The 18,543-nt window shown below is 39.9% G+C and overlaps 1 protein-coding gene across 2 annotated transcripts in view; it reads right to left on the bottom strand.

Moving 5' to 3' along the window:
- Positions 1-321: 321 nt before the first annotated feature.
- The window catches only part of phlpp2 (PH domain and leucine rich repeat protein phosphatase 2), a 226,062-nt gene continuing 207,840 nt past the window's right edge, over positions 322-18,543 (bottom strand). For both annotated transcript variants that reach the window (XM_085991585.1, XM_085991584.1), the window contains 3 exons: positions 17,743-17,937; positions 16,220-16,451; positions 322-15,956 (listed from right to left, as the gene is read on the bottom strand). In XM_085991585.1, coding sequence (XP_085847711.1) covers positions 14,787-15,956; positions 16,220-16,451; positions 17,743-17,937 — 1,597 coding nt within the window. In that variant the 3' untranslated portion in view covers positions 322-14,786. The remainder of the gene's footprint in view (positions 15,957-16,219; positions 16,452-17,742; positions 17,938-18,543) is intronic.

Consider the following 18,543-nt stretch of genomic DNA (forward strand, 5'->3'; position numbering starts at 1 on the left):
GCAGTATTTTGCTTTTGTCTCCTGATTACTGTCCAAGCACTGAAGTTGAAACCCCTCAACTCTAAGTTACTGCTCCCAAACAGGTGAAGGACAACATTGGTAGAAGCCTTTGGAGCAAGGTATCTGCTCTTAGCTGAATGTGGGTGTAGACTTGCATTGGGAGAAAAATAGGGGAGTTTTGTGGCTTGGGAGGGCACAGGGAGAAATCAGTAGAATATAATTCAATTTCAAATGGCAATGTGAGGAAATCTGTACCAGTCTGGCACCACTCTGGACACCTAACTCCTAATTTAAGTTTGAATAAAATTTCATAGCCATATATTGTATGCAGTATAAATCTTTATTGCTACTTTGGCTTGAACAGATAATCAAAAATACAGATGGATCCTCCAGAATCTATAGCAGCATCTTTAAGAAACATATTCTGGTAACTAAGGGAATCACTGATCCTCATAAACCCAATCTTCAGTTCTCCAAAGTGCCTCAGATCTGTACAATGATGTGCACGGAGAAACAAAGTACACTAAGTAATAACAGAACAGGATTTCATTATTACATTTTATGCACAATTTTGCATGCTAAAATACATATACATTAAAATATTTTATATACTTCAGTCCTGATTGAACCATGTGCAATATGACCACTGCATGAGTTAAAATTACATAAATTATAAGTTCACAGTAACATTAAATGCATGCCCCACTTGTGTAAGTTTCCAGGATAATAGTCACATCAAGGCAAGTTGTACTGAAGACAATGAAGGAAAATATTTGTGTCATGAAATGTAGTATTGGCCGTCTCCTACAAAAAATCCTTAAAACATATCTGGTACATTTAGCACTATACAAATGAATATGAACAATGTGGAAAATAAAATCACCTCAACTTGTGCTGCACTCAACCTGTAAAAATAAATGAATGAGAGCTGTTGTATTCCTTTGGTGTGTATATAAGAGTCCGAGTATTTAAATTGCTGTTCCAAAAGCAGAGATTTAAAAAGGTGGTGGTCCACAAGTTCTATTCAGTGCAGCACAACGATAAACGGCATTCAATTGAAGCAGCTTTAATGACATAATGAAATCCATTCAGGGGTAAGAGTCAATGCTTGGCAGACTACATTAAAAAGTAGGAACTTCACAACTTAGAAATGGAAACCTAACTAATGTACAAGTTTATAATAAGATCTTGTGGAACCGAAAAAAAGTCTTAGACTGTTAATGATGAAACAAACATTAAATACTGTAATAGCTGTTTAAATGTTTTGAATAAACACTATCTTAACCTAGGAGAAACCATCTTTTGTTTTTTTGCATTGTTCTAGTTATTGGTGTTTCTTTAAGTTTTCTGCAGTTTAGTCATTGTTTTCTTTTAATCAAACACAATCAATAGCACAACATTTTCAAATGTTGCACCATGAAAATTTCTGCAGCTTTGGACTAATTTCATTAATATGTTCTTTTCTTCCTCTCCTGAAGGCAGTATGATTGAATGGTACCTTGTCCAAATGGCAACTTTTCATGTGACTGTGGACAGTGAGAGCCAGTAGGTTATTCCATCATTTGGGGAGGGAGGGCGGAGGGGGGGGGTTGTGTGTACTAGATCGAAGGTTGGATATCACAAATATGAGCCTGTCCAGTCCTCAACATAATACCACACATGTGCAATTCCTTTGTGGATCGTGCTTAGGAGTAGGAACCCTGGCCATTTATTTTCCCTCTCCATAGCCCAAAACCACAGGACTCTTCAGCTGAGAATGGCCAGCCAGCACAAACTAGGGCCTGGACAAGGTACTTGCCTGATCTTTACTGGGTCAATTGCAAATGAGCATGATGCTGTACACTGCATAAATTTGTATATTGAGTAGGGATGTGCAAAGCAGATTTGGTGACTCAAGTCAGGAGATTGGCATGTTCAACTATGTCAAAACTTTAAGTACTTCATTTAGCTCAATAATGTTAATATCATACTAAAAGATAACCCATCTTTTCTTCCCTTAAACCCTCTCCCCTGCTCTCTCCACCGTCACCTTCAACAAGTGCAAAGAAGTCATGGACTTCTTTGGCAACCAAGATTGAAACAAGATGTTCAGCTGCCGCTACTGATTCCCCCAACACCCGCCATTACCTTACCCAGCAAGTCAAACCTGTCCCATCCTAGTCCTGAATCCATGTTTTTCTCTAGTTTCTCTCCCATCTCCCCTTATGCCCTCTCCGTGCTCATCTTGTCATTGAGATCCATCTCCTGCTCCCTTGACTCCCATTCCCACTAAACCACAGATCATTCAAATTCCTGGGCCTCATTCTAGCTTACATTGTAAATAGTTCCCTCTCTTCAGGTACTAGTCCCCCGCTTTTAAAACCACTGCTATCAAATGCTCCTCATAAAAACCCTCCTTCGACCCCTCTATTCTTGCAAACTATCGCCCCATATCCAACCTCCCCCTTCTCTCCAAAATCCTTGAACATGTGGTCACCTCCCAAATCCATACCCATCTTTCCCGTAACTCCATGTTTGAATCTCTCCAATCTTGTTTACGCCCCTGCAATAGCTGAAACAGCCCGAATCAAAGTCACAAATGACACCCTCTGAATGTGACCATGGTGTATTTTAAATAACAATAGAAAATACTGGAAACACTCAGCAGGCCTGGCAGCATCTGTGGAGAGAGAAACAGAGTTAACGTTTCAGGTCTGGGACCCTTCATCATGATGTATTTTGCCCCTATTATCCTCCTCAACCCTCCCAAAAGTCTCTGTTCATTTAACTCTGGCCTCTTGTACCTGCCCGTCACCCCAATATTGGCAACCAAGCCATCTTGGCCCCATACTCTGAATTCACTTCTTAAACCCCTCCACCTCTTCCTTTTAAACCATTCTTAAAATCCATCTCTTCAGCCAAACTTTTGGCCACCCCTCAAAATCTCTCTTTGGCTTGATGACCATTTTATCCAATTACGCCTTGGGACGTTTTTCTATGTTAAAAGCATGATATAAATGCAAGTTTAGTTGTTGATTTTAAAAACATGTTCATTAGTACCCACTAATTAATAATTGAACAAAAACATATTACTACACTGTCTGCAATTACCAAGTGTAAGACACATTAGTGATACTAGTTGGCTTGCTTGATAATTTTTAAACTGAGGAAAAGTAAACGAATTGGCGCAGTCCCAATATCAAACTATCTGGAAAACAATCAGGATTCGTGGATGCTGTGTAACTGCCAGATATTTTAAAAGACCAAAACCAGCAGTAGTTCCTTAATTAACATTTTTTTTCTTTAATCATTCAAAAATCAAATCCGAATCATCAGGTGTCAGTCTGCAAGGGGTTAAGTTGTAGAGAATTCTCTGATCCGTTTGTTTGCCTTTCAAGCTGAAAGATGGATATATACACACAGTGGGTAATAATGGGAAGAAATACAAATAAGAAAATAGCTCGACAAAAATGGAATGTTTTAAAATGGATATATTAAAACAATCAACTGCTAAATAGGTCCAATTTGCAATCAAAACAATTCCTGTAAGTTAGCAGGATAGTTTGAAACTTATTTATGTGAGGCATACTTTATTTTTTATTGATCAAAAAATGATGGCTCTGAAAGTCATTCTACAAATCTCTTCCCAATCCCAATTAGAATCATAGAATGGTTACAGCACAGAAGGAGGCCATTCAACCCGTCAAGCCAGTGCCAGTTCTCTGCACGAACACTTCAGCTAGTCCCACTCCCCGGCCCTTTCCCAGTAGCCAATTCCCTTTTGAAAGCCACGATTGAGTCTGCCTCCACCACCGTTTCCGGCATTGCATTCCAGATCTTAACCACTCGCTGCGTAAAAAAGTTTGTCCTCATGTTGCCTTAGGTTCTTTTGCCAATCACCTTAAATCTGTGTCCTCTGGTTCTCGACCCTTCCGCCAATCTCTATCTACTCTGTCCAGACCACTCATGATTTTGAACACCTCAATCAAATCTCCTCACAACCGTCTCTGCTCCAAGGAGAACAACCCCAGCTTCTCCAGTCTATCCACGTAACTAAAGTCCCTCATCCCTGGATCTTTTCTGTACCCTCTCTAAGGCCTTCACATCCTTCCTAAAGTGCGGTGCCCAGAATTGGATACAATTTTCCCTGTAAATTTCTATAAAATTAAGAAAAAAAACAGGGAGTGAAATCTATTGCCAAAAATGTAAAGATAATCTGTAGCTCAATCAGCCTAAAGCCAAAAAGAATCAGTGAACTGTGGTGACATCCCCATTATAGTGCAAACCACTTACAACAAAATCACATAACAGAAAACACTTTAAAGTGAAGTTGCTGCCATGTACATTTTTTAACTATTGTTTTACCACAAAAACCTCCAATTAAAAAAAGTTAGACTAATTATCACCAACATGATCCAAAGGCACTTTTGAGCCAGATATATTGAACTTTGGCTGCTCTGAGATACTTTAGAGACTCTGACTTCCAATGTGAAGCTCCAGTGAGCATAGCGTATGTTTAACTTGCATTTATATAGCAGCTGTAACATAGTAAAACTTACCAGTTGATAAACTTCCTCCACAGCATTAGGACACACCCAGGTGCAGCAAAATCAGGTGGGTAATAGAAACACAGAAGTTAGGAGCAGGAGTAGGCCATTCGGCCCCTCAAGCCTGCTCCGCCATTCAATGCGATCATGGCTAATCATCCAAGTTCAGTACCCGGTACCTGCTTTCTCCCCATACCCCTTGATCCCTTTAGACTTAAGAAATATATCCAACTCCTTCTTGAATATATTTAATGAATTGGCCTCTACTGCCTTCTGTGGTAGAGAATTCCACAGGTTTACCACTCTCTGGGTGAAGAAATTCCTCCTCATTTCTGTCCTAAAAGGCCTACCCCTTATCCTTAGACTGTGACCCCTGGTTCTGGATTCCCCGACCATTGGGAACATCCTCCCTGCATCTAGTCTGTCCAGTCCTGCCAGAATTTTATAAGTTTCAATGAGATCCCCTCTCATTCTTCTAAACTCCAGCGAGTACAAACCCAATCGACCCAAACTCTCCTCATACGTCATTCCTGCCATCCCAGGTATCAGCCTGGTGAATCTTCGCTGAACTCCTGCCATGGCAAGAATATCCTTCCTCACATAAGACAACCAAAACTGCACACAATACTCAAGGTGTGGTCTCACCAAGGCCCTGTACAACTGTAGCAAGACATCCTTGTTCCTGTACTCAAACCCTCTCGCTATGAAGGCCAACATACCATTTGCCTTCTTAACCGCCTGCTGCACCTGCATGCTTACCTTCAGCGACTGGTGCACAAGGACACCCAGGTCTCGTTGCACTTCCCCTTCTCCCAATCTATTGCCATTCAGATAATAATCTGCCTTCCTGTTTTTGACACCAAAGTGGATAACCTCACATTTATCCACGTTATATTGCATCTGCGATGCTTCTGCCCAATCACCCAACCTGTCCAAGTCATCCTGTAGTTTTTTGGCATCCTCCTCACAGCACACACGTCCACCCAGCTTTGTGTCATCTGCAAATTTGGAGATATTACATCTAGTTCCTTAATATATATTGTGAATAGCTGGGGTCCAAGGACTGATCCCTGCGGTACCCCACTAGTCACTGCCTGCCACTCGGAAAAAGACCCATTTATTCCAACTCTTTGCTTTATATCTGCCAACCAGTTCTCTATCCAAGTCAATACCTTGCCCCCAGTCCCATGTGCCTTAACTTTACACGCTAATCTCTTATGTGGGACCTTATCGAAAGCTTACTGAAAGTCCAAATACGCCACATCCACTGGTTCTTCCTTATCTATTTTACCAGTTACATCCTCAAAAAATGCCAGTAGATTAGTCAAGCACGATTTACCTTTTGTGAATCCATGTTGACTTTGTCCGATCCTGTTACTGTTTTCCAACTGCTCTGCTATTACTGTACATCTTTTATAATGGACTCTAGCATTTTCCCCACTACCGATGTCAGGCTTACCGGTCTGTAATTCCCCATTTTCTCTCTACCACCTTTTTTGAATAGTGGGGTAGGTTAGAGGCACCAGTGATGTACAGTGGAAATAAAAATGAAGTAAATTAAATTTAACATCTGGTTACAGCTATTTCATTAACCCCAATATAAGTGTTAGTTGTTTTGTACCTGCAAAAAAGTTAATTTACAAAATTTGCTTCACTCCTCTTGTTCATCAAAAATCAGTCAATTACAAACACCGTTAAGTTTCCTCCTTACATGACTGTCCCTTGCAAATGACTTCATAATTACCGGGAGCCTTCAGTTTTGTTCGAGAGGTTAATTTAACAATTGTCCTCAAATTGTATTGAAATATACTTCTTAGGTGTAAAAAAAAAGTTCTGGGGAAAAACACATTTTTCCAGAGTTAATTTAATTTTTTTTTTAAATCTCACTTTTGTTGGCTCCTTCAGATACTACATTTTTTGCTCTATGCACATTTTCAGCATTCTTGGTGGGAGACATTTTCTTTAGGAAATGTAAATGCAGACTTCTGTTCCATTTTTGCAAAATATGGAAATAAATATTGTTGTAAGAGCTTGATATGATGGCATTCAATTGAGAGAAGACTAAATCGGCTATTTAAAAAACACATTTTCCTACTGAATATTTTCATGGAGTTTTTTTAAACAAATCAGAAGTTATAAAATGATTACTTTCTAGAATATTCAATTTCCACCCCAAATTGTTTGGATTGTTAATGTGCTACATGATGGAATCTTCCCCATATCAACTTTTGGCCCTTGGTATTTCTAGGTTAGTTATTGGTGGTGCCATTGTGTATGCCCCCAACATGCAGTCCCTCTCATATTTACTTTGGAACTAGTAGCATTTCTATACTCTACCCTCGGGGAGCGAGACAAAGTCACCAAACTTTAGCAGAACATAAAATGTCATTAAAAAACTGAGCTTACAAAGGATACCATTTAATGGGTAATTATGTCAGCACTATTTTAGTTGGGATATCTATAAAGTATAGTCTGAAGAGTGATGTAATTCCATTATAAATAATCTTGAGAAGTCTTCCTTGTAAAGGGAGAACGTACTCTTATCCAATTTGATTGTCTTAACTGGAAAAGTTCACCAAGGTACTGTCAATTCCAAGTTTTTTCAAAACCAGAAATATACAGGTCAACAAAAAGAAGCACTTTTTAATGAAAATGTTTTAACAGTTATTAAGATAGAGGAAAGTGCTGCTGTATTTACAATAAAATGCTTTTGAATTGGCAACATTCTCTCAGAGAAGATTAGTAAATTTGTGTGACTAAGTCACAATTAATTTCACCACTCCTAGGAGTTATTTGTTTTTCCTTTCACAGTTTGTACAGAAAATTTGATCAAGCAGAATGGTGCAAATTTCATCACACAGTGAAAATTAGGGCAGGACAAAGGCTATTTCTCAACCTTTGATCCTTCTCTGCAAAATCAAACTTTACATTTTGCACATTTTTCACAATTTTTATATGCACAATACTCTGAAGGCAAAAATTTCCAAATCAGTATCCTGCTAAGAATGGAACTAAAAACCTGATTAACAAGAGGAACCTAATTTAAATTTTACACTATCTGGATGAGAGAAACATCTATCAGGTTCAGGTAAAGTTATCATGAAGGAACAAAGGTTAAAATAATTGCCTTTGGAGCCAACATTGGTGAACAAAGCCTCAAACTGAATGAGGCTTTCTTCCAACCTAAAAGTTGCTTGAACGACAAAAGAATACACTTTGAAATCATTAGTCCTTCATTGAATTCCAGTGCCATTGTACCATTCAACTTTATAGTACAATAAAGGAATATATGCTTATTTTAAAATTGTGGATGACAAACTTAACATGTGCTGCCTTCCCGCTTTGTTTGTACAGGAGAAAGTTTGCTTGTATGATATACTATTTAATACTGTACTTTATAAATCAATAATCAATATATAATTATATGGACATATTCAGTATCATTCATATGAATATGCTGCAATATGTACAAATTAGTCTTCACTGATACAATAGGATTTGCTGCATAAAAAATTAGAAATTTCATTGCATTTTGTGCACTTTGTATTTACAGTGAATTTTGGGAATATGCTGTCTCATTATATTCTATTCAAATTAATCATTGTTTAGTTTGTTTTATAAACCTCAAGGTTTTGTTTCTACTTGTGTACTATAATGGGACATTTCTTGAAAATAAGCTTTTGATGTTTTGATGCCATCAGTGTCCATGTTAGTGTGAAATACTTCAGGCTGCAGTCTCTCGTGTCATCAAAATTACTCTCTGTGCATATTTAAGACTCATCAAAAACACCAAACTTACTGCACCATGCAGGTGAAAATATTTGTATGTGTACAGATTTATCTCATCGGTTGTAATTACTGTGGCTAGACGGGTAAAATATAGTTACAAGAAAACTACAACTGAAGGGCTCAGTTGAAGTTTTAGTGGTTTTTTCCAGCGAACCTCAAATTATGTGCATTTACTTAAATCATGTCTACCCAATCCAATAAATAAAATACTTCATCTTTTGTACATAGAAATTTAAATTATTCCATAGTACCCAGAAAGTTCACCACATACCAGACAGAGTGATATCCTGCACAGGTCAAGGGTCATGCTAGATACATCATTCAGTGCTTGCAGTCCTATACATATCTACATAATAAAAATCTCAGTGCTCACAATCAGTAATGAAAACAAAAGCTTAATTCATTACCAAGAAATATTTGTAATAAAGATTTAGTGGTTGGCATTCACTTGTTCTTGTTCAAGACAAGGTCTTGAATTTATATATATGCCTCTGCCTGCAAAATCACATCACTGCCAGATGGTATTCAACTCCAAATTGCATTATCGCATTGCTGTATTTTGTACTGCAGGGCCATTTCCAAGTTTAAGCCAAATCCATTTGATTTGGTCCAATTGTGTTATATTTGTTACAGACAGACTCATGGAATTAGACACATTGTGCAAATTTAAAACAAAAGGTAGATATAAAAGGTATCATTAATTATATGCACAAGCTTCAAGTTCTTCTCCCCACTCTGATTTAAAAAAAAATTGCCTTATTTTACTTCTGCAGATGATGCAATGTGCTGGAATTCCTTTTGTTTGCAGCCCTCCAATACCTTGTTCAAATGGCTACTCTTCATTTATGAGTTTGTGAGCTTTGACTCTGGGGACAGGGTAAAGCTCCATCGCAACCAAACCAGATTCTGTGGCCATATGATAGCAAGGGTGGTTGGAGGGTGATCAGAAGGGAGAATCCCAGGACAATTTTTCCTTTCTTAGCTTAGGACAGAGACCAATTGTAGCACGCCCCACCACCAGCCTAATTGAGACCAATTTATTCAGCTTACACCTGGGATCAAATTTGGAACCTTAAATGGTCTATACCAGGAGGCACATTTGTGCACATTCATTGGGCGACCTTTGCTTCCCTGGCTCATTCCAACAGCCACTGGAGCTTCTTTTAGCATTCCATGTCTTGAGGTTGTTTCTTTGGGGTGGGGGTGGGGGAAAGGAAAAAAAAGTGTAATACTGAATTTATAATCTCCCTGTATGTTGAAGAAGCCATACATTTACCAAGCTCCTTATAATCCTTTCCTGCTATTCTTACCCCATGCCATGAGCTGACCATTGCGTGTTGAACTAAATATCCTAACAATTTGTATAGTGCAAATGGCTGGGCCAAATCATTCAAGAGTTCTTCAGTCTCCATTCTAATATATACTGAGCCCTTACCCCTTATGTATATTCTAAAAAAATATTTTAAATACAACAAAAGCTTGCATTTATTTAACGCCTTTAACATAGTAAAACGTCCCAAGGCGCTTCACAGGAGCGATTATCAAACAAAATTTGACACCGAGCCGCATAAAGAGATATTAGGACAGGTGGTTTTAAGGAGCATCTCAAAGGAGGAGAGAGGGGTAGTGAGGCGGAGAGATTTAGGGAGGGAATTCCAGAGCTTAGGGCCGTGGCAGCTGAAAACACGTCCGCCAATGGCGGAGCAAAATTGGGGATGCACAAGAGGCCAGAATGGAGGAGCACAGAGATCTCAGCGTTTTGTACTCCTGGAGGAGATTACAGAGATAGGGAGGGGTGAGGCCATGGAGGGATTTGAAAACAAGGATGAGAATTTTAAAATTGAGGCATTGCCAGACCAGGAGCCAATGTAGGTCAGCGAGCACAGGGGTGATGGTTGAACAGAACTTGGTGCAAGTTACAATATGGTCAGCAGAGTTTTGGATGAACTCGACGTTACAAAAAGTGTAAGGAGGCCAGTTAGGAGAGCATTGGACTAGTCGAGTCTAGAGGTAACAAAGGCATAGATAAGGGTTTCAGCAGCCGATGAGCTGAGTTAGGGGTGGAAGTAGGTGGTCTTGGAGATGGAGAGGATGTGTGGTTGGAAACTCATTTAAGGAAAAAATAGGATGCCAAGGTTGTGAACAGTCTAATTCAGCCTCAGACAGTGGCCAGGGACAGAGACAGAGATGATGATCAGAGTCTGTGGCAGGGACCGAAGACAATGGCTTTGGTCTTGCCCATACTTAATTGGAGGAAATTTCTACTATTCTTACGCTGCTTGTCCCACTGTCCCAGCGTGACAAATCTGAGGTAGTGGACGGATCAAGAGAGCTGGTGGTGAGGTAGAGCTGGGTGTCGTCAGCGTACATGTGGGACCTGACGTGTTTTCGCATGACGTCGCTGAGGGAAAGAATGTAGATGAGCAACAGAAGGGGGCCAAGGATAGATCCTTGGGGGAATCCAGAGGTAATGGTGCAAGAGCAGGAAGGGAAGCCATTGCAGATGATTTTCTGGCTACGACTGGATAGGAATGGAACCAGGCGAGGGCAGTCCCACGCAGTTGGACAACAGAGGAGAGGCGTTGGAGGAGCATGGTGTGGTCAACCATGTCAAAGGTTGCAGACAGGTCAAGAAGGATGAGGAGGGACAGTTTACCACAGTTACAGTCACATAGAATGTCATTTGTGACTTTGATAAGGGGGCGGTTCAGTGCTGTGGTGGGGCGGAAACCTGATTGGAGGGGTGCAAACATGGAGTTGCAGTAAAGATGGGCATGGATTTGGGAGGCGACAATGCGTTCAAGGACTTGAGAGGAAAGGGAGGTTGGAGATGGGATGGTAGTTTGCAAGGAAGGAGGGGTCAAGAGTGGATTTTTTGAGGAGGGGTGATGATGGCAGATTTGAAGGGGAGGGGGAAGAGTACCTGAGAAGAGGGAACATTAACAATACCAGCTAACATGGGGGGCCAGGGAGTTGGGCGGTCAGTAGTTTGGTGGGAATAGGGTTGAGGGAGCAGGAGGAAGGTCTCATGGACAAGATGAGCTTGGAGAGGGCGGAGGGAGATAGAGAAATTAGAGAAAGATACAAGCTCAGGGCTCAGGCAGGAGGGAACCTTAGGGGAAGTTTGGCTTGTTGTGTGAGGGGAAGGGAGGGAAGTGGCGTAGGTAGCTGAAAGCATGGTCTCAATTTTAGTGACAAAGAAGTCCATGAGCTCCTTGCACTCGCTGGTGAGGGTAGAGGAGGTAGGGGAGCGGGGTTTAAGAAGACGATTTGTAGTGAAGAGAAGAGAAACCAGGGGTTATTTTTGCATTCCAGGTTGATCCTGGAATAGAGAGCAGTTTTGACAAAGGAGAGTAGGACCCAATAGTGCTTTAAGTGGTCCAGCGATGAATGGCTAAAGTAGTTGTCCTCCGTAAACATTCAATCGGTGTCCCTTGGACTTAAGGGAGCAGAGATTGGGGACACACCGGGGGGACGACTAGGGTGAGAGAGAGCAATGGTTTTAATGAGGACAAGTGCATCAAGGGTGGAGGTGAGGGTGTGATTGAGTAGATTGGTAGCTGCAGAAATGCCATGGTGAATGGAGGGCCAGTTGTTAAGATAGTTACTCTACAAATTTTAAACTGTAAAGAAAAACAGCAGCATTCAGTCAGAACAACAGCAGGGATGTCATTCAGTTCAGCCTGGTTTCCTGCTACGGTTATATTGAGGTCATCAGCAATGAAGCAGGAGGTGCAATACTACCCACCCTTTCATACTTCATTGGAATTTTTGGCACACTAAGAATGCTGGCAGGCTACCAAAAAGATGGCAGCATGGTACTCTGGCTAAATCTTTGCACTTAACGAGACATCACTAGCACTCATCACTAAGGGTGACAGTACTTGGCTAACTACAGAAAAATCCAACTCTGAATCAGGGATATAGCAGATAGGGATTTTAAAATTTTATTTTTAGCCCTTTGTTTAAATTTCTTGGGTGATACCAAAATGAATGTGTTGACAAATTTTCTTGCAGCTGTGGGACTTCTACCTTTACCTAAGCTGATCATGAAAACAGCTAAATACACAAGAATCTGTGAATTTTGGCCGATGCCATCATTCATTCTTAGTAAAGCATTCTGCACCTTTTCCTGTCTGATCTGATGATCCTACTTTATTCTGATCAAGTACAGCCTTGCCATCTCTTTCCTCTAGAGATTAGCTAGTTTGGCATTGTAATGTCTAAGCACTTTATCTGTAAATTTCATATGGATTTTGTTCACCTTATCTTTCCTTGGCATGTTCCCATCACTTCTGACCATTCAAAGTGTTCCCTTTGCACCAGTCCCAGTCATTCTAGCCCTAGCCTCAACCAACTCTAACTCCAATTCACTAATGGCTCTCTGGCATTTCACTAATCTAACTGCCGGTGACCCTTAAGATTCCAAATCAGATATTCCTGCCAGCTTCACAACACAACCAAATTGAAATTAAAAACAGAATTTAGCTTAGTTCTATCGATGCTATTGTGGTAATCAACAGTACCACATTGTGGCAGTATGCAGTTCCAAATCAATTCCAAACTTTGATATGTGCGCTCTTGGCCGGGCATTCTGGGAAAGCTGATCCAAGGGAGGGACAGTATGTGGGTAATTAAGCTCCTGCTGCTCTCGTATATATGTTAATTGCTAGTCTAAGAGCAACAGAGGCCAGAGAACAGACACTGACTGGTGCAAGAGGCATGAAGTGGGAAAAACGTAGAAAAAAATCCAAAGTTCCCTATTCAAATTATATTTTTGGTTTAAAGCAGATATTGATGGGAGGACACAAGTTTGCACCAGAGATTCACTAATGCCAAGCTCACAATCTCAGCCACGGTCGGTGGGAAGCACCTAGCATCAGCAGCTGTTCTCGGAGGATAGAGGCTGCAATTGCATATCCTCCCAGGCAGCCAATAAAAATAACGACATTGGCAAATTAGAAATGAAACAGCGCCTAAATAAATGTACATTAAAAAAAAAAAAATCTGAAGTGGTTGCCTGTAACTGAAACTGAAATCTAATATTGGTCAAGCATAATTAAACAGTTGCATGCCCATTTAGAATTTACAGATAAGTTTGATTTAAACACTTTTGAAATATAATAAAGCCTATAGTCAAAATGTCCTCGTCTTCCGTAACTCAGCATTTATAAATATGCATTTGTTTGAAATCATTTAAAGCAGACAAAACCTACATGAGTCAGCATTTCCTTTGTAAGTACCACTGCTCATCAATTTCCTCCCTCCCATAAATGTATTACAAACGAATGAAATATATTTCAGCAAGCATTAAAGATATCCTTAAATAGACAAAGCACATGTGTCTAATCCTCTGAGCAGACCTACAGATTCCCTGACAGATAACCATGGAAGACAAATTTCAGAAAACAAAGTTTTTATAAACATGCAAATTAAGTATGAAATAGCCAAGTTCTCATCGTCACTATAATTCAGAGGGTATTTATCCAGGAAATGTGTGTGCACAAGTAAAAGCCAGATTGACTCACTGCAACATAAAGACATATAGACACCTGCAACAGGTTTCATATGACACAACACTGTCTGACAGCAACCTTCACTCAGAACCTTCTCTGCGCCTAGAAACAAGTCCGCAATTTTTAAATTTAAAGCTGCAGTATCACTGTGCTTTAACTTAAAATCTAATGTTGCAAACCTTTATCATCTTTCTTAACCAAGGATGCCTGAAAAGATTGTGTTGCTGAAACTGGAGGTAACCCTATTAGACACCCAGCTATTTGGAGCTTAGCAGCAAAGATTATAAATAGAGCACACATAGCCATGCAAACCTGACTGAAATCACAACTGAATGTCTCAAAAAAATCTAGGATATTTTGCAGTCACTTTGCTTCTTGTATTACTGATTTAAAAATCAAGAGATTTTAGGCTGCTTGATTTTAGGTCAAAGGAAAATTTTGTCTAACAGAGATGGAGAGACCTAAGCCTTCTCATAAAAGTGCAAAAAACTTGAAATAACTAAAATTGTATTCACCGACTTGGAAATGCTGCTATTATTTTTAAACTGTTAAAATGTACTTAGATGCAGTCCATGTAACTGAAACAAAGCTTTGTAAACATTTTACACAGGCAACAGTATGTAAAATTGGATACCGTAGAGTTTTTACCATTTTTAAATACAACTTGTTCATGTCACAAAAAGGATAATGCAGCTTTAATTTAAAAATGAAAACCAAAAACCATCACAAGGTAACTTAAAAATCTCATTAGTTCAATGCCAACACCACACAGTAGATTTTGGTTTCTGACATATGCTGAAGCATCTTGAAATCTATTTAATTTATGTACAATCTAAATAATATTCTTTAGAGTTGGTGTGATTATCTTTTGTACAAGAGATATTTAATATAGTACTATCCTAACCCTCATTTTGAAATGTATGAATAGTAGACATTCCATTGCCAGAAGACTGTGTCACAGTGCTGTGTCATAGACCTCCTGTTGGGTAAATCTGTTGTCTCTCTCAGATTCAGCTTCTGAAACAGGATCCTGATGCTGTTTCATTTGCTCTTTCACCTCATCTTCCAGGTCTGGTGGCACAATTAGCTGGTCCTCTGGGTCTGGCTGTGCAGGTGCTGCAAAATATCCACATTTTTTCTTTGGTGCCTCTGTAGCCACTTCAATAATATTGTGGCTTTTTTCAAGAGGGACCACAGATCCATTTGAAAATTTCTTACCCTGTAGGTTTGATGCAGACGAGGACTTCTTCAGATCACTTCCTGCCTTGTTAATTGTTAACAATGACCCACTGTTAATACCATTTTGTCTCTGTACTTTTAAATAAGTCCCTGGACTGTCATTCTCAGACATGCTAACAAACAATCCCTCATCACGAGCTTGTGGAATAGTGGAGTTTCCTGGAACGTTGAACTGGAAACAATGGATGTCCACCTCTACTTCCAGTTTGCTGCCATTAGAGATGACCCCTTCAACTGGTTGGTCATCGTCACTATCAAGGCCATTATCTGAGTGGTTGCTGGAGAATGTTGCACTGGAAAGTTGCCGCTGGAAAATACTAGTGGAAGAGCTTGGATGGAGGCTGCAGCGGCGTTCGGAACGAGGGACTGTACCAGCTTCCAGGCTTGTGGCTGGCTGCTCATCTGATGCTGTAGATCCCACCTCACTGCTCACTTCAGAAGCAGACATCTCACTGTTAAATTCAGATGCTATACCACTACTAGATGATGGGGTGACAGAATAGTGGGCACTATCTTTTACTATCATGTTAACAGGGGCAAATACACCTGGATTAGGTAATGGAACTCCATGTAACTCACATGTACAGTTGTCTTCCCCGATACTCAAGTACACCACCACAGCCCCAACATTATCATGGCAACCGTAGCTCTGGGTAAGCGTGCAAAGTTTCTTAGCTGCAGCTAAAGGATCAGGCACATTCCGAACAGCTTCTATTGCCTCAGCATAGGACAAATTTTCCCAGAGCGTCTTGTTGCCCAGGATAAGGAATTCATCCTGAGCAGTAAGTGATATAGTGTGAACATGGGGTCTTGGAAGGATCCATGGGAAGAGGTAAGTGCAGCCCAACAGACGTGTACAACAAGTAACACCATTTACTTTATTGTCCTAAAGAAAATAAACAAATATGTTAGCTATAGTATTTTTACTATTAATAAAATAACAAGATAGCAGAATATGCAACACAATTCAGAAGATATTAAAAACTGCATAAATACTGCAAGACTGTTGTACTTTATGGCATTATATAATACAGCATTTTGGATAGAAACATTAAAATATGTTATACAGATTCCAACATCAGCAAATGGGTATCTACATCAGTAACTTAGTTGGCGCAGGCTAAAAATGAGTGAAATGCTGGATCCTACCTCAGTTATAATGGCTTTTTGTTGTTTCACTCTTTCCAGTTCCTCAACACATTGCTCAAGACTGAACACTTTTGAAAGTGGCAACGCCTGTCCACCTCTACATAACACTACTTGGCTATTGCCCACATTGGCCACCGTAAGAGTGAAGTAGCTGCTATGGTCACTGGGATCATGGCGAATGTGACACAACACAGTCGAAGAGCCCAACTTCTGTCCCACCATTCCCAGTTTTCTTAAAAACAAAGGAAGTAAATAAAGTGTTACTAGGACAACTGCACTAATTTCTGCATTAGATCTCCTACCTTAAAACAAGGCTTTGGGTTCAGTGATACATTAGTTATTTAGTTATGAGATACAATAATATCCTAATTAGGTAAACTTAAATCGAGAAAGAAAAAATCAAAATGAAGTAAGCATAAAATTAGATCAATACAGAAATAATGAGACATGATCTTGGAAGGACTTATAAATGGCAATGATATTTCATCTCATCTCCCAACTAACTAAGCTGATTAAAAGTTAAGGATAAAGTACACTGGAGTATCAAAACAAAGGTGGGGAACACCAACAGGTGATACAATGTAGTTGAGAGTCAGATCAATCCCCCATTTTACTGAGTTTATAATGCCAGCTCTACTCATTCTGAAAGTTCCTTATTTCCATTTACCACCTCCACACAGGGAAAAGAGAAAGAGTCATTGCCAGGGCATAACCTCCGAGTGAGAGGTTCCAGAACAGCATAGTTAGAGAGCCTGCATCAAGGAGCAAGTTCTCTGCCGGCCACCATGGCCTGGTGAAAACGGTGCTGGGAGTGGAGGAAGAGGAATTTGTGATCTAGATTCAATTAGTGCTTCAAAGAATATCATATCAAGTGGTTATATTTCTATATCATTATTTGATTTTTGAATCAAGATCCCAGCACATCTCATGTCAATTTGAAAGCACATTTTTCCCAGCTTTGTTCTCTGTTCCCTTACCCTCCCAACCACTCACCTCTAAACATCTTCCTGCAGTTAGAAAAGTGATCCATTCATCCAAATACATATCAGGTGAGATAGATGGAATATATATATTTAGAAACGAAAAGCACCAAGTCCCAACCCCCTCTTCTGGCATCTTGAACTCTGGCTAAGAAATTCAGTTACTCTGTACATTATTGTGTTGGCCACAGCTGGGATTCTAATCAACAGTTGCATGAATGGCAAGCTGGCTGTTGTAATATATCAATGGGCATTATATAAATATGGCACAACAGGATTGTCTTCCATTATATTCCATTACATGAACAGCCCTGATTGCTGCCCTGCTTCTGCAACTGCTCTGTGGTAATATTCCAACTTGTTAGTGTTAACTAACCCACATCTTTGGCACATTATATGCAAAATGATAATTGGCCTTTATGTACACAAGATTCATTTCTGAAGATTATGGATGAAGAATGTTTCATGATAAAAAAGACCTCCATTTAAGTATGTGGAAGAGTTAGAATCTGGTTTCATATTCTGTAACTGCAGCTTTCTCACCTGTGAGAGACAAGGAATGTGTGGGTCATGTAAACACTGTCCACGTTGGATTGCTGCAATTCTTCTGCCAACACGTCTCCTACAGTGCACTGCAACAAACGAGGAATTTCCATGTTCTTGTCTCCATCAAATACACCGTACAACGCTTCCAGGTTATCTCCAAAGCTATCTAGGGCAAGAACTGAAAGACAGAGTCTGGAAAACCCAAAATATATGTTTAAGAGCGAGTAGGAATTTAGTGCGAATCCATGAGGAAAGAGTGAAAAGCCAGCACTTCTCACATGCTGACATATTGCAACATAAATGTGATCTGGCATAACTTGAACTGGTCATAATCCCATTTCTCCCAAAGACTATTCAGGCTTTGATTTATTCATTTTATTTAACTAACCTCTACTCCATTAAGATAACAAAGCACATTTACAAATAATCACAGAATATACAGCACAGAAACGGCCATTCAGCCTAACTAGTCTGTGCTGGTGTTTACACTCCACACGAGTCTCCTCCTATTCCATCCACCTCATCTCAGCCTTTCAGCAATTCTTTCTGTTCCCTTTTCTCTCATGTACTCGTCTAGTTTCCTTTTTAAAGCATCCAAGCTATTCATCTCAACCACTTCCTGTAGTAGCGAGTTCCACATTTTAACCACTCCCTGAGTAAAGACATTTTTCCTTTTTTCCCCCAATGGATATTAGTAACTATCTTGTACCTAGTTTTGCATTCTCCCATTCTCCCCTGTCTAGCCCATTCATAATTTTAAAGACCTCTATTAGGTCTCCTCTAAGTCTGCTCTTTTCT

This window comes from Somniosus microcephalus, chromosome 6 (genome assembly GCF_052327205.1).
Source record: "Somniosus microcephalus isolate GS21.2 chromosome 6, FLI_Smic_1.0, whole genome shotgun sequence".
Taxonomy (NCBI): Eukaryota; Metazoa; Chordata; class Chondrichthyes; order Squaliformes; family Somniosidae; genus Somniosus; species Somniosus microcephalus.